Consider the following 26,489-nt stretch of genomic DNA (forward strand, 5'->3'; position numbering starts at 1 on the left):
TATCATCCATCCATCCATCTATCCGACAGTTAGAACAATTAATCAGTGGAACGACTTGCCTGCAGAAGTTGTGAATGCTCCAACACTGGAAATTTTTAAGAAAATGTTGGATAACCATCTGACTGAGATAGTATAGGGTTTCCTGCCTGGGCAGGGGGTTGGACTAGAAGACCTCCAAGGTCCCTTCCAATTCTGTTGTTGTTGTTGTTGTTGTTGTTGTTGTTGTTGTTGTTGTTGTTGTTATTATTATCACTATCTATCTATCTATCTATCTATCTATCTATCTATCTATCTTTCTTTCTTTCTTTCTTACCTATAATCGGTCTTTCTGTCAGTCTGTATCTCTCTGTCTGCCTATCATCTCTCTCTCTCTCTCTCTCTCTTGGTCTCTTTCTCTCTCTCTCTCTCTCTCTTGGCCTCTCTCGGTTTCTCTCTGTCTCTGTCTCTCTCCCTCTGTCTCTCTCTCTCTCTCTGTCTCTGTCTGTCTGTCCAACTCTCTTGGTCTCTCTTGGACTCTGTCTCTCTCTCTCTCTCCCTCCCTCCCTCTCCCTCCCTCTCTCCCTGTCTCTGTCTCTGTCTCTCTGCCTCTGCCTCTCTCTCTCTCTCTCTCTGTCTCCCTCTCCCTGTTTCTCTCTCTGTGTGTCTCTCTGTTTCTCTGTCTCTCTCCTCTCCTGTCTCTCTCCTCTTTCTGTCTCTCTCTCTCTCTCTCCCTCTCCCTGTCTCTCTCTCTCTGTCTCTCTCTGTCTCTGTCTCTCTGTCTCATTCCTTCTTCCTCTCTCTCTCCCTCTCCCTCTCCCTGTCTCTCTCTCTGTCTCTCTCTGTCTCATTCCTTCTTCCTCTCTCTCTCCCTCTCCCTCTCCCTGTCTCTCTCTCTGTCTCTCCCTGTCTCTGTCTCTCTCTTTCTTCCTCTTTCTCTCCCTCTCCCTGTCTCTCTCTCTCTCTCTGTCTCTCCCTGTCTCTGCCTCTGCCTCTTTCTGGAAGCAACAGATGAAAACTAATCAAAGAGAGAAGCAACCTAGAACTAAAAAGAAATTTCCTGACAGAACAATTAACCAGTGGAACAACTTGCCTCCAGAAGTTGTGAATTCTCCAACACTGGAAGTTTTTAAGAAGAGATTGGACAACCATTTGTCTGAAATGGTAGAGGATTTTCTGCCTAAGTAGGGGGTTGGACTAGAAGGCCTCCGAGGTGCCCTCCCACTCTGTTATTATGTGTTTATCCTGTGTACTTGTTCATCAGGTTAGCTCCTTGTGTTTTCAAGGTTCTAAATTTGACTAGAGGGGAAGATTGTAGGTGAAAATTAGATTTGTTTGGAGATATATATATATATGTTTTCTGAGATTTTCGCGGGTGTTTGTATATAGGTCTTTGGTTATTCGGGTTTTCTCCCACGTAAAATTGGAAGTGACTTGGCGACGTTTCAACGAAGTCTCATTCGTCATCTTCAGGCTTCAGCTTCGTGCTTCTGGGACTTCGTCGAAATGTCGCCAAGACACTTCCAATTTTACGCGGGAGAAAACCCGAATAACCAAATACCTACATATATATCTATATCTATATATCTCTATCTCTATCTCTATCTCTATCTCTATCTCTATATCTATATCTATATCTATATCTATATCTATATCTATATCTATATATGTAGGTCTTTGGTTATTTGGGTTTTCTCCCATGTAAAATTGGAAGTGTCTTGGCGAAGTTTCAACGAAGTCTCATTCGTCATCTTCAGGCTGGTGTTTACTGCTTCGTGCTTCTAGGAGCAATGCTTCTAGGAGCAACCCGTGAAAATCTCCAATATATATATATAAATCATAAATATAAATATATATAAATATATATATAAATCATGTCCCTTTGTACTAAGATGTTGTAGAACAATGTTTTTCAAACTTGGGACAACTTTAAGATGCGGGAACTTCAGTTCCCAGAATTGAAGCCCACACACCTGGCCAAGTTTGAAAAGAAAAAAAAAGTTTGAAAAAAAAAACCCCCTAATCTTACATAGCTTCTTCTCCAGAAACACTATACATCTAACCAGAGCTTACAAAACATTTGCTAGACCAATTCTTGAATACAGCTCGCCTATCTGGAGCCCACACCACATTTCAGACATCAATACAATTGAACGTGTCCAGAAATATTTTACAAGAAGAGTTCTCCACTCCTCCGAATACCACAAAATACCTTATACCACGAGACTTGAAATCCTGGGTTTAGAAAACTTAGAACTCCGCCGCCTCCGACAGGACTTGAGTTTAACTCATAGAATCATCTATTGCAATGTCCTTCCTGTTGAAGACTACATCAGCTTCAATCACAACAATACAAGAGCAAACAATAGATTTAAAAATGTGAACCACTCCAATCTTGATTGCAGAAAATATGACTTCAGTAACAGAGTTGTTAATGCTTGGAATGCACTACCAAATTCTTTGGACTCTTCCCAAAATCCCAAAAGCTTCAAAGTCAATGGGGGAAAAGCTGGATTCGCTGAACGACCATCTCACTAACTGAACCGCAGCAGTGATGGGTTTCTAATTTTTTTTACTACCGGTTCTATGGGCGTGGCGTGGCTTGGTGGGCATGGCAGGGGAAGGATCCTGTAAAATCTCCATTCCCACCCCACTCCAGGGGAAGGATACTGCAAAATCCCCATTTCCTCCCGATCAGCTGGGACCTGGGAGGCAGAGAATAGATGGGGTGGGCGTGGCCAGGCAGCATTTTTACTACCGGTTCCCCGAACTCCTCAAAATTTCCGCTACCGATTCTCCAAAACTGGTCAGAACTGGATGAAACCCACCTCTGAACCATGTCAGTGATTCACTTAACAACTCTGGCCCGAATGGCCCCGTCAAATGAAGCCAAATTTACTTCACATTCATCTCGCTTAGCGAGGGGAATTTTTGGACTCGACAGTGGTCCTAAATTGAGGTATTTAGAGCTTACTTTCCAGCCAGGGAGACTCACCTTTGGTCCTCCTGAAGACAGAACCCATCCAAAGGTGGGCTTTACATTCTGGTCACAACTGGTTCACCCAGCACCGGAAATGTGAGCGTGCCCCATCCGCGCATGCATGCGATGTCAAACAACGCGGCAATTCGCTCTCGCGCGCCTTCCACACATGCATGCAACCTCAAAACCACAGTGAAATAGGAGAGGATTGCGCCTGGCCGGGTGAGTGCTACTACCGGTTCTCCTGAACCGGTTCGAACCGTCTGAATCCCACCTTCAGAACACAGCTACCCGATGCTCACTCACTTCTCAATGGCGGCCCAGATCTTCATCCCATCATCCCGGTAGTAGAAGTTGGGCAAGGAGGAGACCCCTCTTTCTTCAAGGTCATCGGGCAGGCACAGGGACGTGTAGTTGGAGGCTTCTACCCCTTTAGCCAGCAGTTTCAGCATGCCATCCCGGCCTGTAGCTGTGGCCTGGAGAAAAGGAGATATGAGGTCAACCCAACTGTTCGCGAAAAGCGGATTCTCTTCCAGGAGAACCTGAGGTGGACTCATCAGCTGGTACCAGTTGACTTGGGTGTGACCTCCTGGGTCCTCCTGCCTGTTGTGGCCCACCAGCGGCCAGCAGAACTGGTAGCAGATTCGGTCAGTGAGGAGGTTGGGGAGGAACATGAGCCAACCCTGGAGTCTGGGGAAGGCTCTGCATCGGAGGGCTCTGCATCAGAGGCAGAGAGGGGGCCAGGGCTATATGCCAATTTTCAGCTGCCTTCAGAGTCGGACATCAGTGAGGCAGACGAACAGCTGGAGCCTGTTCCCAGCGTGCGCATGCGCAGAGTTGCCAGACAAAGGGAACAGCTAAAGAACAAGGGTCGACTCAGGAGTAAAGCCACAGGTGGACGATGAATGGGCCCCTTCCAGAAGGAATAGAAGGGGAGCGAAAGGTGAATGGAGTTTGGAGGAGACAATTAGTGTGCTTAATTGGTTCATGATTCTCCGAGACTCCTTGCCAAGTTTTGAAGATATCGGCCTGGCCGCTCTCCAAGCCAGATAAGGTCTGTGACTGTAAATTCTCCCTTGAAAGACTTTGCTGGATGTGAACGAGAGGAATTCACAATAACTTAATAAAAAAAGGAGGGTTATCTTGGGATAAGGAGTTTGGGAACGCCTGGGTCAGAACACTGTCTTCTCATGAGAAGTTAAAGACGGGAAGTATCCTTCAGCGCTAGCAATAGAAACTCAAGGAACATGCATGGAGGAAGATGGAGGAGAACATCCGACCAGTGGCTGCTGCTGGTTTGGTTTCCAATTCATCATTAGTAGGGTCTCGTTGGGATCTTCTAAATCAGGGGTCACCAACCTTTCGGATCTCAGGGGCCACTAAATTCATAATTTAAAATCCTGCGGACCACTAATACGATCTGCCTTATGACCGGCTGGGTGGGTGTGGCTAGGTGGTCATGTGACTGGGTGGGCGTGGCGAACTCGATGTTACTCACGACACCGCCAGCCTCTACTCGCCCCTCCCCTCCCAGCCACTCCTCGCCTCCCCACCCAGGCTCCTTAGGGCCCCAACAGGAAGCAGTTGTTGGAGCTAAGCAGCCATCATGAGAAAGAGTTGGCAAAACAGCTCAGTTCAAATTGGATCTGACCGAGAAGGTGGGTCAGTAGAAACACCTCACTGAGGACTAGGAGCATAGGCTTTCCAAGCAGAGGAAAGATCTGTGGGAGTGCAGGGCCAGGTACAGGCACCTGAGGCTCAGTGGGCTGAGATGGTCAGCCAGGCCATGATGCAGTCCCACTGGAACAAGGCCCTCCGGCTCTTCGCCATTGGCGGCCCTTCCCTCCAGCCCTCACCCAAAGCCCCACATCAAGAGGCTGAAGCAGACCCCAAGTCCGAATTTCTGCCCTCCTTCGACCCACACAAAAAGACCCCAAAGGGAGAGACTCAGCAGCAACATTCATTGCATATATCTGGCCAAAGGGCCGTAGTTTGAGGACCCCTGATTTAGTGCAATATTTTAAAAAATTCAAATAATTTTTCTGGAGAACACCAAAATTTTCTCACAGACCACTAGTGGTCCATGGACCCCCAGTTGGTGACCGCTGTTCTAAATCATCTGTAAGTTCTTCGGCTACATTTCTGATCTGTTAGAACAGGGATCCCCAAACTTGGCAGCTTTTAAGACATATGGACTTCAACTCCCAGAATTCCTCAGCCGGCTAGGGAATCCTGGGAGTTGAAGTCCACAAAGTTGCCATGTTTGGAGATTCCCCCGCGTTAGAAAGTCCAGATTTTCGACTACTTCGACATCGCCAACTACTTTTAGTAGAGTTTTGAGGAGAGTCGCACTTACATTTCTCCCATTCAGATCAGCGTTTCTGAAGCTAAGTCATGAGAAGGTATGGACTTCAACTCCCAGAATTCCCCAGCCAGCTGAGGAATTCTGGGAGTGGAAGTCCACGCCTGTTCTGTTTCCCTCCCCCAATACTCCCAACAAAGAGTCAGTCAAAGGCCTCCTTTTCTAATTTATTTACATAGATAAATGTTCTGGCCATCTCTACCCACAGGTCTGCCAAGTCTCTGGAGATAACTAGGAAATTATAGATAAGGCCAGAATTACTCACGAATATATTCTTCCCTCCATTGATACAGTTTGCCCACGCAAATTCACTGCTTTGTCCAAGACAAAAAACCAGGAAGTTCCACCTCCTTTTTATAGTCTCTGCAGATGTCACTGCATGACTCATCATTCGTTGGCTTTGTCCCAACGCTTCCTCTGCTGCGCGCGCCGGTCACGTCTGCCCAGTCTTGCATCACTCCAAAACTGTTCTTGGGGCGTTGCCAAATCAGAAGAAGGCCCGGGAGAATCAGGCCTTGCCGGCCCCTCCTCCTCCCTTTGGGTGGGTGCCAGGGAGGGAGAGGGCCCAGGAGAAGCAGGCCTTGCCAGGTCTTCTCCCTTACTTTCTGAATCATCCGAGTCCAGGAGTCCGAGTCCAGGAACCTGGGTCACAACAACACCTCTTAAAATCGCCACGGTTGAGAAATGTTGGTTTGAAGGACCGTATAAAAGAACGGAGAGCCAGTGAAAAGAAATGCAGGGTGGTGAATGTTGGACGCTCACAGGAATTATCTTTCGTATTTCCAACTGACGAAATAAGACTCGGTAAAAAGCAAAATTGATTGGTTTGGCAGGCTGTAGAACCGTGATGATGAACCTGTGGCATGCTTGCCACAGGTGGCACACATAGCCATATCAATGGGCACGTGAGCTCAGCTCTGCCCTGATTTTCGGGCCTTCTGGGCCAACTAGAAGTAGGGAAACAGCCTCCGGAGGGCCTGGGGTGGTGGTGGGGAAGGCCAGTTTTTCTCTCTCATCTGACTCCAGAGCCTCTCTATGAGTCTGGGGAGGGTGAAAACTTTCCCAACCCCACCGGAGGCCCTCAGGAGGCCAGAAACTACCCATTTGCCAACTTCCAGTTAGATAGAAAGTGACTTTTGCTGTCCCCAGCCTCCAGAGACTCATAGAGAGGCTCTGGAGCCAGGTGAGAGAGAAAAACGGGCCTACCAGGCCATCGCATGCCAGGAGCAGGGTGGGGTGGGGTGAGGGTGAATCACGCGCGCATGCGTGGGGGCAGGGTGCATAGAATTATGGGTGTGGGCACACGCGACCCCCACCACCCCCCGCCTCCTGGCCCACGATGGCAAAAAGGTTAGCCATCACTACTCTAGAAGTGTTGTGACCCAGGTTCCTGGACCCGGACTCCTGGACTTGGATGATTCAGAAAGTGAGGGAGAAGACCTGGCAAGCCCTGCTTCTCTTGAGCCCTCTCCCTCCCTGGCACCCACTCAAAGGGAGGAGGAGGGGCCGGCAAGGCCTGATTCTCTCGAGCCTTCTTCTGATTTGGCAACGCCCCAAGAACAGTTTTGGAGTGATGCAAGACTGCGAGGCATGACAGCGCGCAGCAGAAGCAGCATTGGGATAAAGCCAAGGAATGATGGTCATGCAGTGACATCTGCAGAGACTATAAATAGGAGGTGGGACTTCCTGGTTTTTTGTCTTGGACAAAGCAGTGAATTTGTGTGGGCAAACTGTATCAATGGAGGGAAGAATATATTCGTGAGTAATTCTGGCCTTATCTATAATTTCCTCGTTATCTCCAGAAACTTGGCAGGCCCGTGGGTAGACGTGGCCAGGACATTTATCTATGTAAATAAAAGTAGAAGAGGAGGCCTTTGACTGACTCTTTGTTGGGAGTATTGGGGGAGGGAAACAGAACAAGAAGGTGCATGTGTGAAGTTGTGTTCTCCAGTTGAACTTGTGATGTGGAATGCGCAGGCCAAGCTTCCTGTTGTCAAAATATCCTTTTGGAAGATTTCTTACCTTATCAAAGACTCCACCGGGCTGGATAAGATTGGTCCGAGCAAGCGTATTAATATGGAGGGTATAACGGGTATGTGGTATCAGGAGCTGAAATGAAGAAAAAAAGGAAGGGAAGGGAAGGGAAGGGAAGGGAAAGGAAGGAAGGAAGGAAGGAAGGAAGGAAGGAAGGAAGGAAGGAAGGAAGGAAGGAAGGAAGGAAGGAAGGAAGGAAGGAAGGAAGGAAGGAAGGACAGAGAGAAAGAAAGAAGGGAGGAAATTCAAAATAAGGAAGGAAGAAGATAGAAAAGAGGCAGGAAGGAAGAAGAAAGAAAGAAAGAGAAAAGAGGAAGAGAGGAGGAAAATAGAAAAGAAGGAAGAAGGAAGGAAGGAGGAAGGAAGAAGAAAGAAAGAAAGATAGAAGGAAGGAAGGAGGAAAATAGAAAAGAAGGGAGGGAGGAAAGGCAGAGAGAAAGGAGAAAGGGAGGAAATTCAAAATATGGAAAGAATGAGATAGAAAAGGGAGGAAGGAAGGAAAGAAAGAAAGAAAGAAAAAGAAGAAAAGAGAAAGAAAGAAAGAAAAGAAAAGAAAAGGAAGGAAGGAAGGAGGAAGGGAGGAAAATAGAAAAGAAGGGAGGGTGGAAGGAAGGAGAGAGAGAGAAAAGGGAGGATGGAAGGAAGGGAGGAAAGAAGGAGAAACAGAGAAGGGAGGATGAGGATGAGAGGAAAATGGAGAAGTAGGAAGGGTGGAAGGAAGGAGAGAAAAAGGAGGATGGAAGGAAGGGAGGAAACAGGAGAGGAGGAGAAACAGAAGGAGGATGGAGGAAAATAGAAAAGAAGGGAGAGTGGAAGGAAGGAGAGAGAGAGAAAAGGGAGGATGGAAGGAAGGGAGGAAAGAAGGAGAAACAGAAAGGAGGATGGGAGGAAAATAGAGAAGAAGGAAGGATGGAAGGAAGGAGAGAGAAAAGGGAAATAAAAAAATAAATAAAGAAAGGAAGGGAGGAAAGTAAAGAAGAAGGAAAGGTGGGAGGGAGAGAGGAAAGGAAGGAAGGAATAAACAAGAGGAAGGACAGGACAGAAAGGAAGGAAGGAAGGAAGGAAGGAAGGAAGGAAGGAAGGAAGGAAGGAAGGAAGGAAGGAAGGAAGGGATACTGCTTAGACTTCACCATGGAATATAATCTGGGGAATTCTGGGAGTTGAAGTTCCCCCTCTTAACGGGGCCCAGTTTAAAAAACTGGGATAGTAGACCCCCCCAACACCCCAAAGATTTTCCTAAGGTCAATGTAGCTGGGCGATCCCATAGTCCCTGGCTTTCCAAAATCTCCGTAGTCATCTTCCCAGGTCGCTTTTGAAGGCCACCAACCCATCTTCAAAAACAAAACCGAGACAGTTGCCTCTCGCAACGTGTCCCGTCCCCCTGCCTCCCCCCCGCAAAAACAATCTCCCTCCAGATGATCTCTGGGAACCCCTCAACGGGTGCACAAGAGCGCTTGGGACCCCCCGTTCTCAAGGCAATTACCTTGTAAATAGGGTGGCACATCGGGAGCTGGCGAAGAGTAGCCATGGCATAGACCTCGCAGTGGAAATGGGCTTCCAGGAGGTGGGTGATGACCTCGTGGACGTGGAAGTTGGCCATTCGCACCCAGATCTTGGCTAAGGTCCAGTCCCATTTACGGTCTGTGGGCAGGAAGACGGGGCTTTCCAGGCTGTGGATCTGGCTCAGCTGGGGGAGAGGAAGGAGAAAGTGGATTTTAGCACATTCAGCTTCATGCAACATCTCCATGGCTTCCAATTGTTGATAATTAGAGAGCAAACTCGACTGCCTTCTGCTACTGATGTTGTTATGTAGTTGGGTCATGAAACGTCTGCAAGAAAACAACCAAGCTCAGAGAGCACCTAGGAGCCCACAGTCCTTAAGCAGAGAATTCTGGGAGTTGAAGTCCACCTAGCTTAAACAGGGAATTTTAGAAGTCCACCAACCTTAAACATGGAATTCTGAGTTAGGGTCCGCCTATCTTAAGCATGGAATTCTGGGAGTTGAAGTCCATCTAACTTAAGCATGGAATTCTGGGAGTCCATCTATCTTAAGCATGGAATTCTGGGGATTGAAATCCATCTATCTTAAGCATGGAATTCTGGGAACTGAAGTCCATCTATCTGAACCATGGAATTCTGGGAGTCCATCTATCTTAAGCATGGAATTCTGGGAGTCCATCTATCTTAAGCATGGAATTCTGGGAGTTGAAGTCCACCTATCTTAAGCATGGAATTCTGGGAGTTGAAGTCCATCTATCTTAAGCATGGAATTCTGGGAGTTGAAGTCCGTCTATCTTAAGCATGGAATTCTGGGGACTGAAGTCCACCTATCTCCAGCCATCTTTGAGGGACCAAGGTTGAGAAACACTGATCACCTGGATAGCTATCGGCATCATCTGTTGCTCCGAGTTGAGGTACAACAGGCAAATTGGGGCTGCGAGAAACTGGTGCTTCCCATTCAGTTTGGTGGTCGGGATGTCCTCCAAGATCTTGTAGTCGGCGATGAAGAGGTTCCCCTTCTGGGTAGGAGAGAAAGATATTGAAGGAAGACAGGTGTGAATTCAAGGTAAGTCTGCAATTTTGGAAAATCCAGATTTCCCAGTTGGGACCTGAAAGATTCAGGTCTCTTTGAAACCATCAGAGGAGACCGACCCAATGTTGTTCCCATTTTAGAAAGGGGGAATAGCATTGAAGGATGTGTTTTGGGTTCTACCATGAAGGAAGGACGTGTTTTGGGTTCTACCATGAAGGAAGGACGTGTTTTGGGTTCTACCATGAAGGAAGGACGTGTTTTGGGTTCTATCATGAAGGAAGGACGTGTTTTGGGTTCTACCATGAAGGAAGGATGTGTTTTGGGTTCTACCATGAAGGAAGGATGTGTTTTGGGTTCTACCATGAAGGAAGGATGTGTTTTGGGTTCTACCATGAAGGAAGAACATGTTTTGGGTTCTACCATGAAGGAAGAATGTGTTTTGGGTTCTACCATGAAGGAAGAACGTGTTTTGGGTTCTATCATGAAGGAAGGACGTGTTTTGGGTTCTACATCAAGGAAGAATGTGTTTTGGGTTCTACCATGAAGGAAGGATGTGTTTTGGGTTCTACCACGAAGGAAGAATGTGTTTTGAGTTCTACCATTAAGGACTCATCTCCCCAATCTGAATTCTATTCCAATTTAGCATCCTCCAACTCAAACAATTCTAAATTGCATTAATAGAGGGATACAATCAAGGGAGGTACTAATACCACCCTATAAAGCCTTAGTAAGACCACACTTAGAGTCCTGCATCCAGTTTTGGTCACCACATTATAAAAAGATGTTGAGATTCTAGAAATGATGAGGGGACTGGAAGCTAAAACATATGATGAACAGTTGCAGGAACTGGACATTGCTAGTCTAGTGAAGAGAAGTACCGGGGTAGACATGATAGCAGTCTTCCAATATTTGGGGGGCTGCCACAGAGAGGAGGGGGACAAGCTATTTTCCAAAGAACCTGAAGGCCAGACAAGGATTAATGGATGGAAACTGACCAAGGAGAGATTCGACTTGAAAATAAGGAGAAATTTTCTGACAGTGAGAACAATCCACCCCTGGAACAGAAGTTGCCTTCAGAAGTTGTGCGAGCTTCATCCCTGGAAGCTTTCAAGGAGAGACTGGACTGCGATCTTGTCAGAAATGACGTAGGGTCTCCTGCCTGGGCCAGGATGGGGGTTGGACTAGATGACCTACAAGGTCCCTTCCAACTCAGTTAATCTCTTTTCTGTTAAACTCAGATCCTTGTGAGGAGACCTTCTTGGAAAGTTTGCACCCCGAGATAAAAATATTCCCCTTTTATTGGTCCTTGGAAGGTGTTCCAGGGACCCAAATCCCCAAACTTCTCCCACCCATCCGATGGGTCCACCTAAGGTTACCTTTAGTTCTTCTTCAAGGGTGGACTTTCCCAAGCTTCCAGCCACCATTTCTTCTGTCACGGGGAGATTTTTGGGAATCTCGGTGCATTTGCGGAGCAGGACGGGGTTGACTCCGTTGAGGAACTGGTACCCAAAGAAATCATCGTCCATCCAATGGTCCATGACGTATTCTGGATTTACAGAAAGGCTTCTTAGAGAAGGTTGTGAGGGCCTTTTTGCTACCGCTAAATATGGAGGCATTTAAGAAGGAAAGAAAGGGAAGGGTAGGGTAGGACAGGACACAACATGGTGATGATCACACCTCCGGGGTGTACAATATTTACAACCATTTGTTTAGTGACCGTTCAAAGTTATGATGGCTGTGAGAAATGGTGACTCGTGTCCATTTTTCACACTTACAACCAGGGATGGTATTCACTTATTTTCCCTATACCTCTACCTTAAGGTAAAGATTCCCCTCGCACATACGTACTAGTTCTTCTCGTTTGGATTATTGCAATGGTCTCTACATGGGGCTGCCCTTGAAGTGCACCCGGAGGCTGCAGTTAGTCCAGAATGCAGCTGCGCGAGTAGTAACGGGAGCCACTCATTGCTCCCATGTAACACCGCTACTGCGCAGTCTACACTGGCTTCCTGTGGTCTTTCGGGTGCGCTTTAAGATTTTGGTTACCACCTTTAAAGCGCTCCATGGCTTAGGGCCCGGGTACTTACGGGACCGCCTGCTGTTACCTTATGCCTCCCACCGACCCGTACGCTCTCACAGAGAGGGTCTTCTCAGGGTGCGTCCGCCAAACAATGTCGGCTGGCGGCCCCCAGGGGAAGGGCCTTCTCTGTGGGAGCTCCTACGCTTTGGAACGAACTTCCCCCTGGCTTACGCCAATTGCCTGATCTTCGGACTTTTCGCCGTGAGCTGAAAACGCATTTATTTATTCAAGCGGGACTGGCTTAAAAGTTTTATTAAATTTTAATTGGGATTTTTATGCATTTTAGGGTTTTAAATTTTTAAATTTCGGCCATTTATGTAATATGCTTGGTTTTAAGTTTGTTTTAATGTGTATATTGTGGGGTTTTTATTATTTGGCTGTACACCGCCCTGAGTCCTTCGGGAGAAGGGCGGTATAAAAATCTAATAAAATAAATAAATAAAATAAATAAATAGTTGTTTTCGACTCTAGGGAGCAGTCCTCATCTCTGTTTCAAAGCCGAAGAGCCAGCGCTGTCTGAAGACGTCTCCGTGGTCATGTGGCCGGCATGACTCAACGCCAAAGGCGCACGGAACGCTGTTCCCTTCCCACCAAAGGTGGCCCCTATTTTTTTCTACTTGCATTTTTACGTGCTATCGAAACTGCTAGGTTGGCAGAAGCTGGGACAAGTAACGGGAGCTCACCCCGTTACACGGCAGCACTAGGGATTCGAACCGCTGAGCTGCCGACCTTTCGATCGACAAGCTCAACGTCCTAGCCCCTGAGCCACCGTGTCCCTCCTATTTTCCCTACCGGTTAGCAAATGTGAGTGCGCGCCTCCACGCGCTTGTTCCGCTCGCACCCACCAATTCTGCGCATGCGCAGGGCCTCAAAAACGTGTCTAAATAGAACGGCATAGAGCCGAGATGGGTGGACGGGCCCACCAGCGATTTCCGCTATCGGTTCGGCTGAACCGGCGCGAACCGGCTAAATACCACCTCTGCTTATGACCTTTGGAGAATCTCCATGGTTACCTGATCAATATTTGAGTGATTGGCAATATATTTTAAGACGGTCGCCGTGTCCCCGGGGGGATCGCGTGATCCGTTTTTGCAACCGCGGCGATTCACTTAGCGACGTTGGCCAGCAAGGTCGTAAAATGGGGCACAACTCACTGAAGAAATATCTTTTGGGCTCCCTGGAGGTTCAGCGAAAAAGTAGCGGTATTGCAAGAGACAGGTTAACTTTACATGTCTTGCAATTGGCGGGAGGCTGATATTCTTTCAATATCGAAGGGAAATAAAAATATCCAAGCGTCCTTTTTATGCTTTTCTTCAAAAGTAATTTATTGTATTTATTTATCAAAGTTCTATCTCCCGCCCGTCTTTCGGTTAGAAGCAAGAAAAGGCCAGAGGGCCACAACGCAACTAAAGTGATGGATCTTTATTGAGAGAGAGAGAGAAAGAAAGAGGGAGGGAGGGAAAGAGAGAGAGAGAGAGAGAGAATAAAAGACAGTATTTGGGCGTTTGGGGACTTAGGAAAAAAAAAAGGAGAAAAAAGGAAAGAACGTTGGAAATGCATAAAATTATATGCAGAGTGGAGAAAATGGGAGAGGAAAAGCTATTCTCTTCCTCTCTTCCTTTTCTCGTCTCCAGGAATAATCCAGTAAAGATAAATAAATATTTGGGAATAGAGGAGGCTAAAAATCCATTTGCGTCTCTCTTGGTTATAGCTATTTATCATCCATCTTCCCTTGTTCTCTCTCTTCATCCATCCATCCATCCATCCATCCATCCATCCATCCATCCATCCATCCATTATCTCTAACTCTCCATCCATCTATCATCTTTATCTCTCCATCCATCCATCAGTCATTTCTTTTCTCCATCTCTCCATCATATTTATTCACCCACCCACCCATCCATTATCTCTATCTCTCCATCCATCCATCTATCATCTATCTATCTATCTATCTATCTATCTATCTATCTATCTATCTATCTATCTATCTATCTATATCCATCCATCCATCCATCCATCCATCCATCATCTCTCTCTCTGCCAATCATCTATCTACTTCCATCCATCCATCATCTCTATCTCCATCCATCATCTATCTCCATTCATCCATCCATCATCTCTATCTCTCCATCGATCATATCTATCTATCTCTATCCATCCATCCATCATCTCTATCTCTCCATCCATCATCTATCTCCATCCATCCATCAGTCATGTCTTTTCTCCGTCTCTCCATCCATCCATCCATCCATCCATCCATCATCTCTATCTCTCCATCCATCATCTATCTTCATCCATCCATCCATCCATCATGTCTATCTCTCCATCCATCCATCCATCCATCATCTCTATCTCTCCATCGATCATCTATCTTCATCCATCCATCCATCATCTCTATCTCTCCATCCATCCATCCATCCATCCATCCATCCATCCATCTATCATCTCTATCTCTCCATCCATCATCTATCTCCATCCATCCATCCATCATCTATCTCCATCCATCCATCCATCCATCCATCATCTCTATCTCTCCATCCATCCATCCAGCCAGCCAGCCATCTATCATCTCTATCTCTCCATCCATCATCCATCCATCCATCTATCATCTCTATCTCTCCATCCATCATCTATCTCCATCCAACCATCCATCATCTCTATCTCTCCATCCATCATCTATCTTCATCCATCCATCCATCCATCATCTCTATCTCTCCATCCATCCATCCATCCATCCATCTATCATCTCTATCTCTCCATCCATCCATCCACCCATCCACCCACCCATCACGTCTATCTCTCTCTCCATCCATCATATCTATCTGTCTGCCTGTCTGTCTGTCTGCTTCCCATCTCTCTCTCTCTCTCTCTCCCATCATCCCTCCCTCTCTCCCTCCCTCTCTCCCATCATCTACGCTGTCTGGTTCTGGAGCTCTTGGCCAAAGGGAGACCCACCTGTGACAGGAGTTTTGTGAAACCAAAAGATTTTGCGGAGATCATCCAGACTCTCCCACGATTCCACAAGATTCGAGAAGCCCTTCAGCCTCAGTTCAATCTCCCTGCGAGGAAGGACAAGCACAGGTGAGCTGGGGGTGGGGGGAATTGTGGGAGTTGAACCCACCACCATCCCCACATCTTCAAAGTTGCTAAGGCCAGACATTGCTGCGCCAGCCTCCCTGGAGTCGTAACCTTTAATTATTATTATTATTATTATTGAATTTAAATGGTGAATTTCCTCCAAGGTGGTAAAAAAATTCCCTTTGCGATCTTGGTTTCGAACCCGGGCGCTTGGTGGAGGGTCAGATTAGATGCCCTCAAGGCACATCTCCCAATGCGTTTCCAACATACGTTATCCTCTCTCTTTTACAAGGAGAGAGAGAGAGACCTAGAATGCTGACATCCTTTTAACAATTAACCAGTGGAACAGCTTGCCACTAGAAGTTGTGGGAGCTCTATCACTGGAGATTTTGCGATGCAACTGGACGGCCATTTGTCGGACATGCCATTGGCTCCCTTGCTCAAGCAGAGGGTGGGTCTAGAAGACCTCCAAGGTCCCTTCCAGCTCTCTCGCTCTTGTTCTGCTGCAGCCGAAGCTAAAACCCAGATCCCGACCCACCACATCCGTTACTCACGACTTGAGGGTGCGAACGGCGAAGACGGTGGTTTTGCTGAGCGAATACTTTGAATTTGAATGCAGCTCTTCGGTGGTGTGGGCATCGACGCACCTGGGCCAGCCCGGAGCGTACGTCTTCCAGCTGCGGTGAGAAAATCCAGCCCCAAAGATTTTTTTTTAACACAGACACACACAACACACATAAAACGCACACACAAAAGAGACTAGGGAACTCCTCGCTACGTGATGCAATAGGCGCGAAGATTATGCGTTGGAGGCGAATTACGTGTCTCGTTCTTCCCCAACTTGGCGCCCTCCACGGGGGCTGGGTTGCAAGGTCGTTGGTGCATGGGAATTATGGGAGTTGGAGTCCGAAAGGACAGCAGGGTGGGTGGGCACCAGTTTGGAGACGGAAATGCACAATTCCGCAAATCTTTCTGTGTTTATGGCAGCTTGGAGTGCTCAGCTACGGTTGTGAGTTCGCTATTCCCCTTTGTACTATATACACACACACACACACAAGCACAAACTCACACACAGGCACACCCAGAAATACACAGACTCAGAGACACAGGCACACACACACACAAACGTTGAACCACCGACACACAACCGCCGATGTGCGACACCTGTCGGCATGTGATTTATTGAGCTTTTCGACTCCCAGTAGGCCGACCGTGGATAAGTCCAAGAAAAGAAAACAGAAAGTTTAATTCAACTACATATGCTAGTTTTGTGAATCGCTCAGGAAATAATCCAGGCACGGGAAGGGTTTTTGTGGCTCCCGGTATTTTCTTTTTTGTGGGAAACGGGTCCGAGTGTCTCTTTCTGTGTTTAAGATTGCCAACCCTTGACGTAGAAAAACAAGCACGTACAAAAAAAAAAACGATAGAAAGACTGTACAGTAATTGAGACGAAACTGATTTTAAATCTAATAACAGCGGCAAGATTACTGATAGGACAGCATTGGAAGAAAAAAGAAGCATCTACAATAGAAGAATGGATATTGAAAGTTATCTGGCTGAGATGGCGAAAATCTCAGCCTCTTTGAAAGACAATACGCAGGAAAGATATTTAAACGAACGGGAAAAAATGGATCGACTATATTCAAAACAGATATCAGACGAAGAGTTATCAGACTGCCTTTGAATGATTAGGATGTATTATTTCTGATTGTTTTGGGGGAGGTTAGGAGTTGATGAGAATTGTAGGAGTATAATTGAGTTAGGAGGGAAATTTTTTTAGCATATGTTTGTTTTATTTTTATTTTTTTTAAATTTGCATTTATATCCCGCCCTTCTCCGAAGACTCAGGGTGGCTTACACTATCTTAGCAATAGTCTTCATCCTATTTGTATATTTATATACAAAGTCAACTTATTGCCCCCCCAACAATCTGGGTCCTCATTTTACCTACCTTATAAAGGATGGAAGGCTGAGTCAACCTTGGGCCTGGTGGGACTAGAACCTGCAGTAATTGCAAGCAGCTGTGTTAATAACAGACTGCATTAGTCTGTTGAGCAAGGTATATTTTTAACTATACCTTGTGTTTGTTCTGGGAAGTCGGGGGAAGGGGGTTTGTGAAGGGTGGGGGGGATGGGAGGAAGGGGAAAAAGTTTTGTAAAACTTTTTCAATAATAAAAAAAAGAAATAAAAAAAAGAAGAAGAAGTTATGAAGTTAAGCTGGAAATATTATATTTGAGAGATTTTATTCGAAATAATATTTGATTGATGGAGTAGTATTGGAAGATTGGATATTAAATGTTATGACAATTGAAGAAATATATAAGTGATGAAAATTTGAATTTGAGAAGCTGGATTGTAATTTAAGAAATGGACTTATGAAATTTGAAGGAATATACAAGTGGGTGAAAAAAATTTGAATTTTAGAAGATGGACTAATTTTTAAAATGGACTGTAAGAAGAACGGACATTAAATGTTATGGCAATTGAAGAAATATATAAGTGATGAAAATTTGAGTTCGAGAAGATGGACTGTAATTTGAGAAATGGACTTATGAAATTTGAAGGAATATACAAGTGGAAAAAAATTGAATTTGAGAAGATGGATTAATTTTAAAAATGGACTGTAAGAAGAAGTAATATGTGAAGTTGGTATTGCTTCTTTTCTTTTTTTCTTTTTATTATTCTTTCCTATCTCTTTATTTTTATTGTGAGGGGATCTAAAGTTTTAAATTTTTAAAGGTGGGAGGTTATGTATATTTTGTATACTTTAGCTTGTGATTGTTGGTCATAATACCCGGTATTTGCTCTGGGAAGTCTGGGGGGGGGGAAGGGGGAGGGGGGGGAAAGGGGGGGAAATGATACATGGATTGATTATTAATGTACAGTAATTTTTGAAGCTATGAAATTAAAATTTAAAATGATATTGGGGATGCTCGACTGCCATTTCGGGAAGAAAAGGAGAGAGGAGTAGAAGGAGGGAAGAAAGTAGGTAGGAAAAAGTAGAGAAGGAGGAGGGGAATAAGTAGGTTAGACAGGGTGGAAGAAGGGAGGAGTGAAGAAGGAAGAGAGGAAGTAGTAAAATGAAGGAGATGAAGGATGTGAAAGTAGTAGAGGGTAGAGAGGGAGGTTGTGAAGAAAGGAAGTGGCAATCGGGCAGGCCTGAATCAGTAATAAATAAAAATTAATGATTAATGATGGATAATAGTTTGTACATAAATATGATGTTGGAAAATGGAAATAAAAATTATTTATTAAAAAAAAAAATAATTAAAAAAAAGAAATAAAAAAGAAGAAGAAGAAAAAACGAAAACCAAAAGAAACGACCGAAAGAGACACATAAACATACACACACTGACCTACACAAACACAACAAACACATAGATACACACATATAGACCAGGGATGAAATCTACTTATCTTCCTTACCGGTTTGGAAGTGCATGTGCCGTGTGCACAGACCTGCGCATGCGCAGATTGTAAAAACCACATGACTTCCTGGTTCAAACCTTGTTTAAAGACACACAACCTTCGTCCTTATCTGGGGGCGGGCGTGGAGGGGGGAGGAGACCCAGAATTGGGGAGGGGGTGGTGGGAAAGTTTTCCTAATCCCGCCTCAAAGGGGGAAATCGAATCGAAAAGCGTCCGCTCTCTGCCTGTAGAAATCTAGCCGCTCAAGCCGCCGCCGGCTTCTCCTCCCCTCAGAACCGGTGGTGGGTTGCCTCCGGTTCGTACCGGTTCGCAAGAACCGGTAGTAACACCCGGGGGGGGGAGGCTCCGCCCACTGACCTGGACGTCATCAGGAAAGTCCTGCGCATGCGTCCCGGTTGCAAACCGGTAGTAAAGATAAGTAGAACCCACCCCTGCTCAGAAAACCTCACTTTCTGGGCGCTTCTTCCAAGCCCTCGACTTCTGGGGTTCACGGCGGCAGCTTTGGGGCTACCGGAGGGTTCCAGAGAGAGAAGGGGGGGAGGAGGGGGAGGTTTCACCTCGCTCACCTGTAGCTTTCTTGCTTTTTGGCCAGCTCTTTCTTGCGATGGGTCAACAGGGTGGGGTTTCCGGCATCGTCTTCAATCGTTTTGGCTGCAGGACAAAGAGAACCGAAGGCTGGTTATTTATTATGTATTTATTATTTATTTATTTAATTTATTTATTTACATTTATATCCCGCCCTTCTCCGAAGACTCAGGGCGGCTTACAGTGTGTAAGGCAATAGTCTCATTCTATTTGTATATTTATATACAAAGTCAACTTATTGCCCCCCCCAACAATCTGGGTCCTCATTTTACCTACCTTATAAAGGATGGAAGGCTGAGTCAACCTCGGGCCTGGTGGGATTCGAGCCTGCAGTAATTGCAGGCTGCTGTGTTTTAATAACAGGCTATCTTACAGCGTGAGCCACACCGCGACCCTTGGTTGGGGGTTGGAATGGGGAAGTCACCCCTGGAAATCACGGGATACCTTGGTGCCTATGGGCCGAGCCTTCCCTAATGAACCGGGGCGGCTGTTGAGTGCTGGAAAGTCTTTGCGTGCTCAGAGGCACCGTTTCACCGGCTGAGGCTAAATCTCGGATCGTTCAATCCCACGCATCTCTGGGGCCCGGCACCCAGAGGTACCGAATATAGCTAATCCCCAGCCAGCATGGGTGCTGGGGAGGCTGGTTATTGCAATACCATACATCGGGGCGGGTGGGTGTGTGCCTTCATCGAATAATCTTTCTTCCTCCTGTTTTCCTCACAATGACAACCCTGTGAGGTGGGTTGGACTGGCCCAAAGTCGCCTAGCAGGCTTTCATGCCTAAGGTGGGACTAGAACTCACAGTCTCCTGGGAATTGGCCCAGACTCACCCAGCCAGCTTTCATGCCTAAGGTGGAACTAGAACTCTCCATCTCCTAGTGATTGGCCGAAGTCACCCAGCCATCTTTCATGCCTAAGGTGGAACTAGAACTCACCGTCGCCTGGTGATTGTCCCAGACTCACCCAGCCAGCTTTCATGCCTAAGGTGGAACTAGAATTCTCCATCTCCTAGTGATTGGCCCAAAGTCACCCAGCCAGCTTTCATGCCTAAGGCGGAACTAGAACTCCCAGTCTCCTGGGAATTGGCCCAAAATCACTCAGCCGGCTTTCATGCCTAAGGCAAAATTAGAACTCCCCATCTCCTAGTGATTGGCCGAAGTCACCCAGCCACCTTTCATGCCTAAGGCAGAACTAGAACTCCCCATTTCCTAGTGATTGGCCCAAAGTCACCCAGCCACCTTTCATGCCTAAGGCAGAACTAGAACTCCCCATCTCCTAGTGATTGGCCCAAAGTCACCCAGCCACCTTTCGTGCCTAAGGGGGAACTAGAACTCCCGGTCTCCTGGTGATTAGCTCAAAGTCATTTAGCTGGCTTTCAATGGCTAAGCGGAACTAGAACTCACCGTCTCCTGGTGCCGAGGCGAGCACCTTAACCCCTATACCATGCCATCGTCGGCTGTGTCTTGAAGACCCCTCTGCAGAACCACCCACCGACCCAGCTGGGTCTGGGGACAAGGGGGTGGCTCACCTGCCTTCTCCCCTTCCTCCCAGGTGTGTGTGTGCCGGGGGGGGGGAGGAGAGTCAAAACTTGTGCTACCTGTCCCTTCGCGCAGAGTCAGGGTGCAGTAGCCCTCCAGCCACTGATAGGAGGGGAAGTGGTAGGTCTCCCCCCGAGGCGTCTTCACCCGGACGTAGCTGCAGAACCAGTTGTCCTTCGGGAAGAACAGGTAGGGCTCCTTGTGGAGGCGGATCAGCACGATGGGTCCCAGATCCCGCTCACAGGGCACGTCGTATTCGTCCACCTGGGCACAAAACAGGAGTAGACTAAACCGCGATATAAACAGAGGATCGGTCTGGAATTGAGGAGAAACTTCCTAGCGGCGAGAACCATTCACCAGCGGAACAGCTTGCCACCAGATGTTGCGGAGATGGTGCTCCGTCGCTGGAGGCCTTCAAGAAGACATTGGACAGCCCGTTGGTCTGAAATGGCCTTGGGTCTCCTGCCTGAGCAAGGGGGTTGGGCTAGAAGACCTCCGAGGTCCCCTTCCAATTCTGTTATTCTATGAATGAATGGATCAGTGGAACGACTTGATTCCTGAAGTTGTGGGAGCTCCATCATGGGAGGATTTTAAGAAGAGATTGGACAGCCATTGGTCTGATGTGGGATAAGGTCTCCCGCCTGAGCAGGGGGTCGGACTAGAAGATCTCCGAGGTCCCTTCCAGCTCTAGTCTGATTGTAAGTTTTCTGGCTTCCTTCTTCTCTGATTCATTCATTCATTCTTCCTTCCCCCCTCTCCCTCCCTCCTTCATCTCTTCCTTCCTTCCTTCTTTCCTCCCTTTCCCTCCCACCCTCCTTCCTTCCTCTCTCCCTCCCTCCCTCCTTCCTTCCTTCCTCTCTCTCTGATTCATTCCTCCTTTCTTCCTCCCTCCCTCTCTCCCTTTCTTCCTTCCTCCCTCCCTCCCTTCCTCCCTCCCTCCTTCCTTCCTCTCTGATTCATTCATTCTTCCTTCCTTCCTCTCTCCCTTCTCCCTCCTTCCTTCCTTCCTTCTTCTCTGATTCATTCATTCATTCTTCCTTCCTCCCTCCCTCCTTCATCTCTTCCTTCCTTCCTTCCTTCCTTCCTTCCTTCCTTCCTTCCTTCCTTCCTTCCTTCCTTCCTTCCTTCCTTCCTTCCTTTCCTTCCTTTGAAATTTCTAGGGCTGAGAGAAGGTGGCTGGCACAAGACCGCCCAGTTTCATGGCCAAGGCAGGACTAGAACTCCCCAATCTCCCACTTTCTAGCCTGGTGCCTTCACCATGCCCCCAAACTGCCTCTCTGAGTCCTGTAGAAAACAACCGTTTTGGGATGGTCGCTTTAACTGACACCCCACCCACCCCCGTCTCCTGAGTCGTATCTCCGCTGCAGAGAAGTCTGACTTAGCCGAGTATTAAAGATCCCGGCATAAGAGAGAAGACCCGAAAGGCATGCAGAATTCCCTCCCCCTCTTAAAAAAAACTAGAAGATTTTCTTCTCCAGGAATCTGCCTCCCCCGCCCCCAGGAAGATTAAGCAACTTTTAATAAGCATCAGGAAATTACAAGGCGCCCACCAGAAAATTGGCCAATTTCCTCTCTCTAATTACAGAAGAAAATCTTTCTAGCTCACGGCGCAGCCGGGAGGTCCTGAGCTGGGTGGTTTTCTTGCAGGCGTTTCATGACCCAACTAGGGAACACCATCAGTGCCAGGGGGGGAGTTGGGTTTGTGAGGAGGAGGAGGAGGAGGAGGAGGAGGAGGAGGAGGGGGAGGAGGAGGAGGAGGAGGAGGAGGAGGAGGAGGAGGAGGAGGAGGAGAAGGACTGTGGAGTCCTTTGTGCTCTCTGAGCTTGGTGGTTTTTCTTGCAGGCGTTTCATGACCCAACTAGGGAACATCATCAGTGTTAGAAGAGAGAGGGGAGACGAGGAGGAGTGGGGAGGGAAAGAGGAAGGGGAGGAGGAGGAGGAGGAAAAGGATGCTTCACTCTCTCTGAGCTGGGTGGTTTTCTTGCAGACGTTTCATGACCCAACTAAGTAACAACATCAGTGCCAGACGGGAGTGGGGTTTGTGGAGAGGAAGAAGAGGAGGAGGGGGGAGGAGGAGGAGGAAGAGGAGCGGGGGAGGACTGTGAGGTCCTTGGGGCTCTCTGGCTTTGATTGTTTTCTTGAAGACGTTTCATGACCAAACTAGATAACATCATCAGTGCTAGAAGGGAGTGGGGTTTGTGGAGAGGAAGAAGAGGAGGAGGAGGAGGAAGAGGAGCGGGGGAGGACTGTGAGGTCCTTGGGGCTCTCTGGCTTTGTTTGTTTTCTTGAAGACGTTTCATGACCAAACTAGATAACATCATCAGTGCTAGAAGGGAGTGGGGTTTGTGGAGAGGAAGAAGAGGAGGAGGAGGAGGAAGAGGAGCGGGGGAGGACTGTGAGGTCCTTGGTGCTCTCTGACTTTGCTCGTTTTCTTGAAGACGTTTCATGACCCATCTAGGTGTCATCATCAGCTCTAGAAGGGGGAAGGGTTTGCTCTCTCTCTCTATACAAGCGGTTTGCCGCTACCAGCTCAGACAAGCAATCACGCAACAAACAAAAGCTCAGTCAAGCAATCCACTTGTATATAGCAATAGCGATAACCCTTAGACTCATATACCGCCTCGCAGTGCTTTCACAGCCCTCTCTAAGCGGTTTGCAGAGTCAGCCTCTTGCCCCCACCCCCCCGCCCCCAACCGTTTGGGTCCTCATTTTACCGACCTCGGAAGGAAGGACGGAAGGCTGAGTCAACTTGGAGCCCCGTGAGATTCGAACTGCCAAATTGCAGGCAGCCGGCAGTCAGGAGAAGTAGCCTGCAAGTACTGCGCTCTCTAACCACTGCGCCACCACGGCTCAATATAAACAGAGAGCAAACCCCCCACACACCCTTCTAGCACTGATGATGTTCCCTAGTTGGGTCATGAAACGTCTCCAAGAAAACCACCAACCTCAGAGAGCACCAAGGACCCCACAGTCTTCCTCCTCCTCCTCCTCCTCCTCCTCCTCCTCCTCCTCCTCCTCCTCCTCCTCCTCCTTCTCTTCCCTAAATCCCACACTCCCTTCTAGCACTGATTTTGTTCCCTAGATGGGTCATGAAACATCTGCAAGACAACCACCCAGCTCAGAGAGCATCAAGGACCCCATATCCCTTTTCTTCTTCTTCTTCTTCTTCTTCTTCTTCTTCTTCTTCTTCTTCTTCTTCTTCTTCTTCTTCTTCTTCTTCTTCTTCTTCTTCTTCTTCTTCTTCTTCTTCTTCTTCTTCTTCTCCTCCTCCTCCTCCTCCTCCTCCTCCTCCTCCTCCTCCTCCTCCTTCTCTTCCCTAAATCCCACACTCCCTTCTTGCACTGCTTTTGTTCCCTAGATGGGTCATGAAACATCTGCAAGACAACCACCCAGCTCAGAGAGCATCAAGGACCCCATATCCCTCTTCTTCTTCTTCTTCTTCTTCTTCTTCTTCTTCTTCTTCTTCTTCTTCTTCTTCTTCTTCTTCTTCTTCTTCTTCTTCTTCTTCTACTTCTTCTTCTTCTTCTTCTTCTTCCTCCTCCTCCTCCTCCTCCTCCTCCTCCTCCTCCTCCTCCTCCTCCTCCTCCTCCTCCTCTCCACACACCCTCCTCCTTTCCATCCCTGATGCTGTTCCCTACTCCGGTCATGAGACGTCTGCAAGAAAAACAACTTAGCTCAGGGAGCTCAGACCCCACTGTTCTCCTCCTTCTCCTTCTCCACACACCCCGCTCCTTTCCAGCCCTGATGCTGTTGCCTAGTCTGGTCACGAGACGTCAGAGAGCCGCAAGGACCCCACACTCATGCAAACCCCCCCCCCGTCAGAACCCCTTTCGAATCCCGCTCCTCTCCAAATACTCACAGCTCCGGGGACGAAATCTTTCCCCAGCTTGTCCAGCCGCTGCTTGGCGCTTTCCGCTCGTTCGCCCACCAGGGTGATGGAGATGGTACTGTAGCTGCCAGCTAAGATCATGTCGCCGGTGGCTACCGAGACTTTATAGGTCGCCATCTGGGAAGCCGGGAAAGCGAGCTCAGAACGCAGGTGAGCAAGGAAGGATTGTGGCGAGCCGATGCCTCAGACGGGCTGGGACATGTTGAGCAGCTCCTCCCCAGGGAAAGCTGACGTGCCACGCACCTGCCACGGATAAATGACAGTCACCTCTCCCACGCCTTGGGCGAGGAATGCAACGCGGCCAAATCTGTTGGTTCTGAATTCGCTGGTTCGACTTCAAAAAGAATTGCCACCCGCTCCTATAATTGCACAACCACAATTGGTTCCCCTTTCATGGTTGGGAAAAAAAAATGATTAAAGAGCACATAGATTTTAAACCAGAAGTCTTTCTACTTGGGATCATACCAGGAATTTATAATAGAGGAGTGAGTTATTTGATGGTAAATATCGTAACAGCTGCTAGAATGGTGTTTGCCAAAAATTGGAAAAGTGAGAAAATACCTTTGCAAAACGAAATAATTAGGAAAATAATGGAATGTGCTGAAATGGGTAAATTGACATTTGAAATAGAATATAATTTTTTTTTATTGGCCAAGTGTGATTGGACACACAAGGAATTTGTCTTGGTGTATATGCTCTCAGCGTACATAAAAGAAAAGATACGTTCATCAAGGTACAACATTTGCAACACAATTGATGGTCAATATATCAATATAAATCATAAGGATTGCCTTATGATTCTCTTATAAATAAGAGAACAGGAAGAAAAACAATACTGTAAGATATGGGATATATTTTATCAATGGCTAGAAGGGAAGATATGTTAGTAAAGATTGGAGAAAAAAATACTATTAGCTGAAATATTAATATGAATGGTGTAGAACGATAGAATTAATGATGTTACCAGATAAAATATTCACCAGTGGATATGCATATGGAATGAGAAAAATAAAGGTTGATTAATTTAACATTCTGGATACAAGAGGGTGACGATATAAATTTAGATAAATTAAGGTTATTTGTAAATTGTGAAGGCACAAGAGATACACAATATTGGGATTGAAAATGTTTTCATGTTTATGGGTCTGGTTTTTAAAAGATAATTTAAAAAAAAATTGTATAAAAAAGAAAAGAAAAGGAATTGCCACCCGCTCCTATAATTGCACAACCACAATTGGTTCCTCTTTCTTGGATCCTGTTTCTATCTCGCCTTGGCAGGAAGTCCTCGACTTTACAACCAGGCATTGAGGGACCGAAAGTTACGATGAGACTTAGGACTGGTGGCGGTTTTTAACTTGGGAGTTGTTGGGTTGTTGTTTTTTTTCTGGAACGCTGACAACCGGTTTTCTTCACCGTTTTGCAACCTCCTGGACATCAATAACTCAGATGCTTGGCAAGAGGTTCGTATTTATGACGAACGCAGTGTCCCCAGGGTCGTGTAATTTTCCCCTTTTTGCGACCTTCCGACCAGCAAAGGCCAGGGGAAACCAGATTCACTTAACAACCGTGTGACTCCTTTAAAATCCAGCGATTCGTTTAACAACGGCGGCAAGAAAGGTGGGGCCGAATTCCCTTAACGAATGTCTTTCCCTTAGCGACATAAAATTTGGGCTTAATTGTTTACTTTACTTTACTTTATTGTCATGGCACCTCGTACAACGAAATTAAATGCCATCTTCAGCGTACATTAGAACTATAAAAATAAAACACAAACACACATCCTTCACATTCTATACAATTGTGGTCATAAGTCAAGGACCATCTGTATTATTTTTACAAATGAGTTATTTGTAAAAATTATTCTATTCTATTCTATTCTATTCTATTCTATTCTCTTTTCTTCTGTTCTATTCGAATTCTGAATTCTATTCTATTCTCTGGTCCCTGTTCTCTATTTTCTATTATGTTCTCTATTCTCTATTCTGTTCTATTTTAAATTCTATTC

General features: G+C 46.8%; 1 protein-coding gene across 1 annotated transcript in view; it reads right to left on the reverse strand.

The window, feature by feature from the left end:
• The window catches only part of LOC131196698 (hydroperoxide isomerase ALOXE3-like), a 36,281-nt gene extending 11,221 nt beyond the window's left edge, over positions 1–25,060 (reverse strand). The window contains exons 1-10 of the mRNA XM_058179833.1: positions 24,455–25,060; positions 20,655–20,859; positions 19,039–19,123; positions 15,598–15,720; positions 14,921–15,024; positions 11,262–11,431; positions 9,728–9,871; positions 8,836–9,039; positions 7,341–7,427; positions 3,263–3,432 (exon numbers count right to left, since the gene is read on the reverse strand). Of these exons, the coding sequence (XP_058035816.1) occupies positions 3,263–3,432; positions 7,341–7,427; positions 8,836–9,039; positions 9,728–9,871; positions 11,262–11,431; positions 14,921–15,024; positions 15,598–15,720; positions 19,039–19,123; positions 20,655–20,859; positions 24,455–24,601 (1,439 nt within the window). The 5' untranslated portion in view covers positions 24,602–25,060. The remainder of the gene's footprint in view (positions 1–3,262; positions 3,433–7,340; positions 7,428–8,835; positions 9,040–9,727; positions 9,872–11,261; positions 11,432–14,920; positions 15,025–15,597; positions 15,721–19,038; positions 19,124–20,654; positions 20,860–24,454) is intronic.
• Positions 25,061–26,489: the final 1,429 nt, after the last annotated feature.

This window comes from Ahaetulla prasina, chromosome 4, assembly GCF_028640845.1.
Source record: "Ahaetulla prasina isolate Xishuangbanna chromosome 4, ASM2864084v1, whole genome shotgun sequence".
Classification (NCBI taxonomy): Eukaryota; Metazoa; Chordata; class Lepidosauria; order Squamata; family Colubridae; genus Ahaetulla; species Ahaetulla prasina.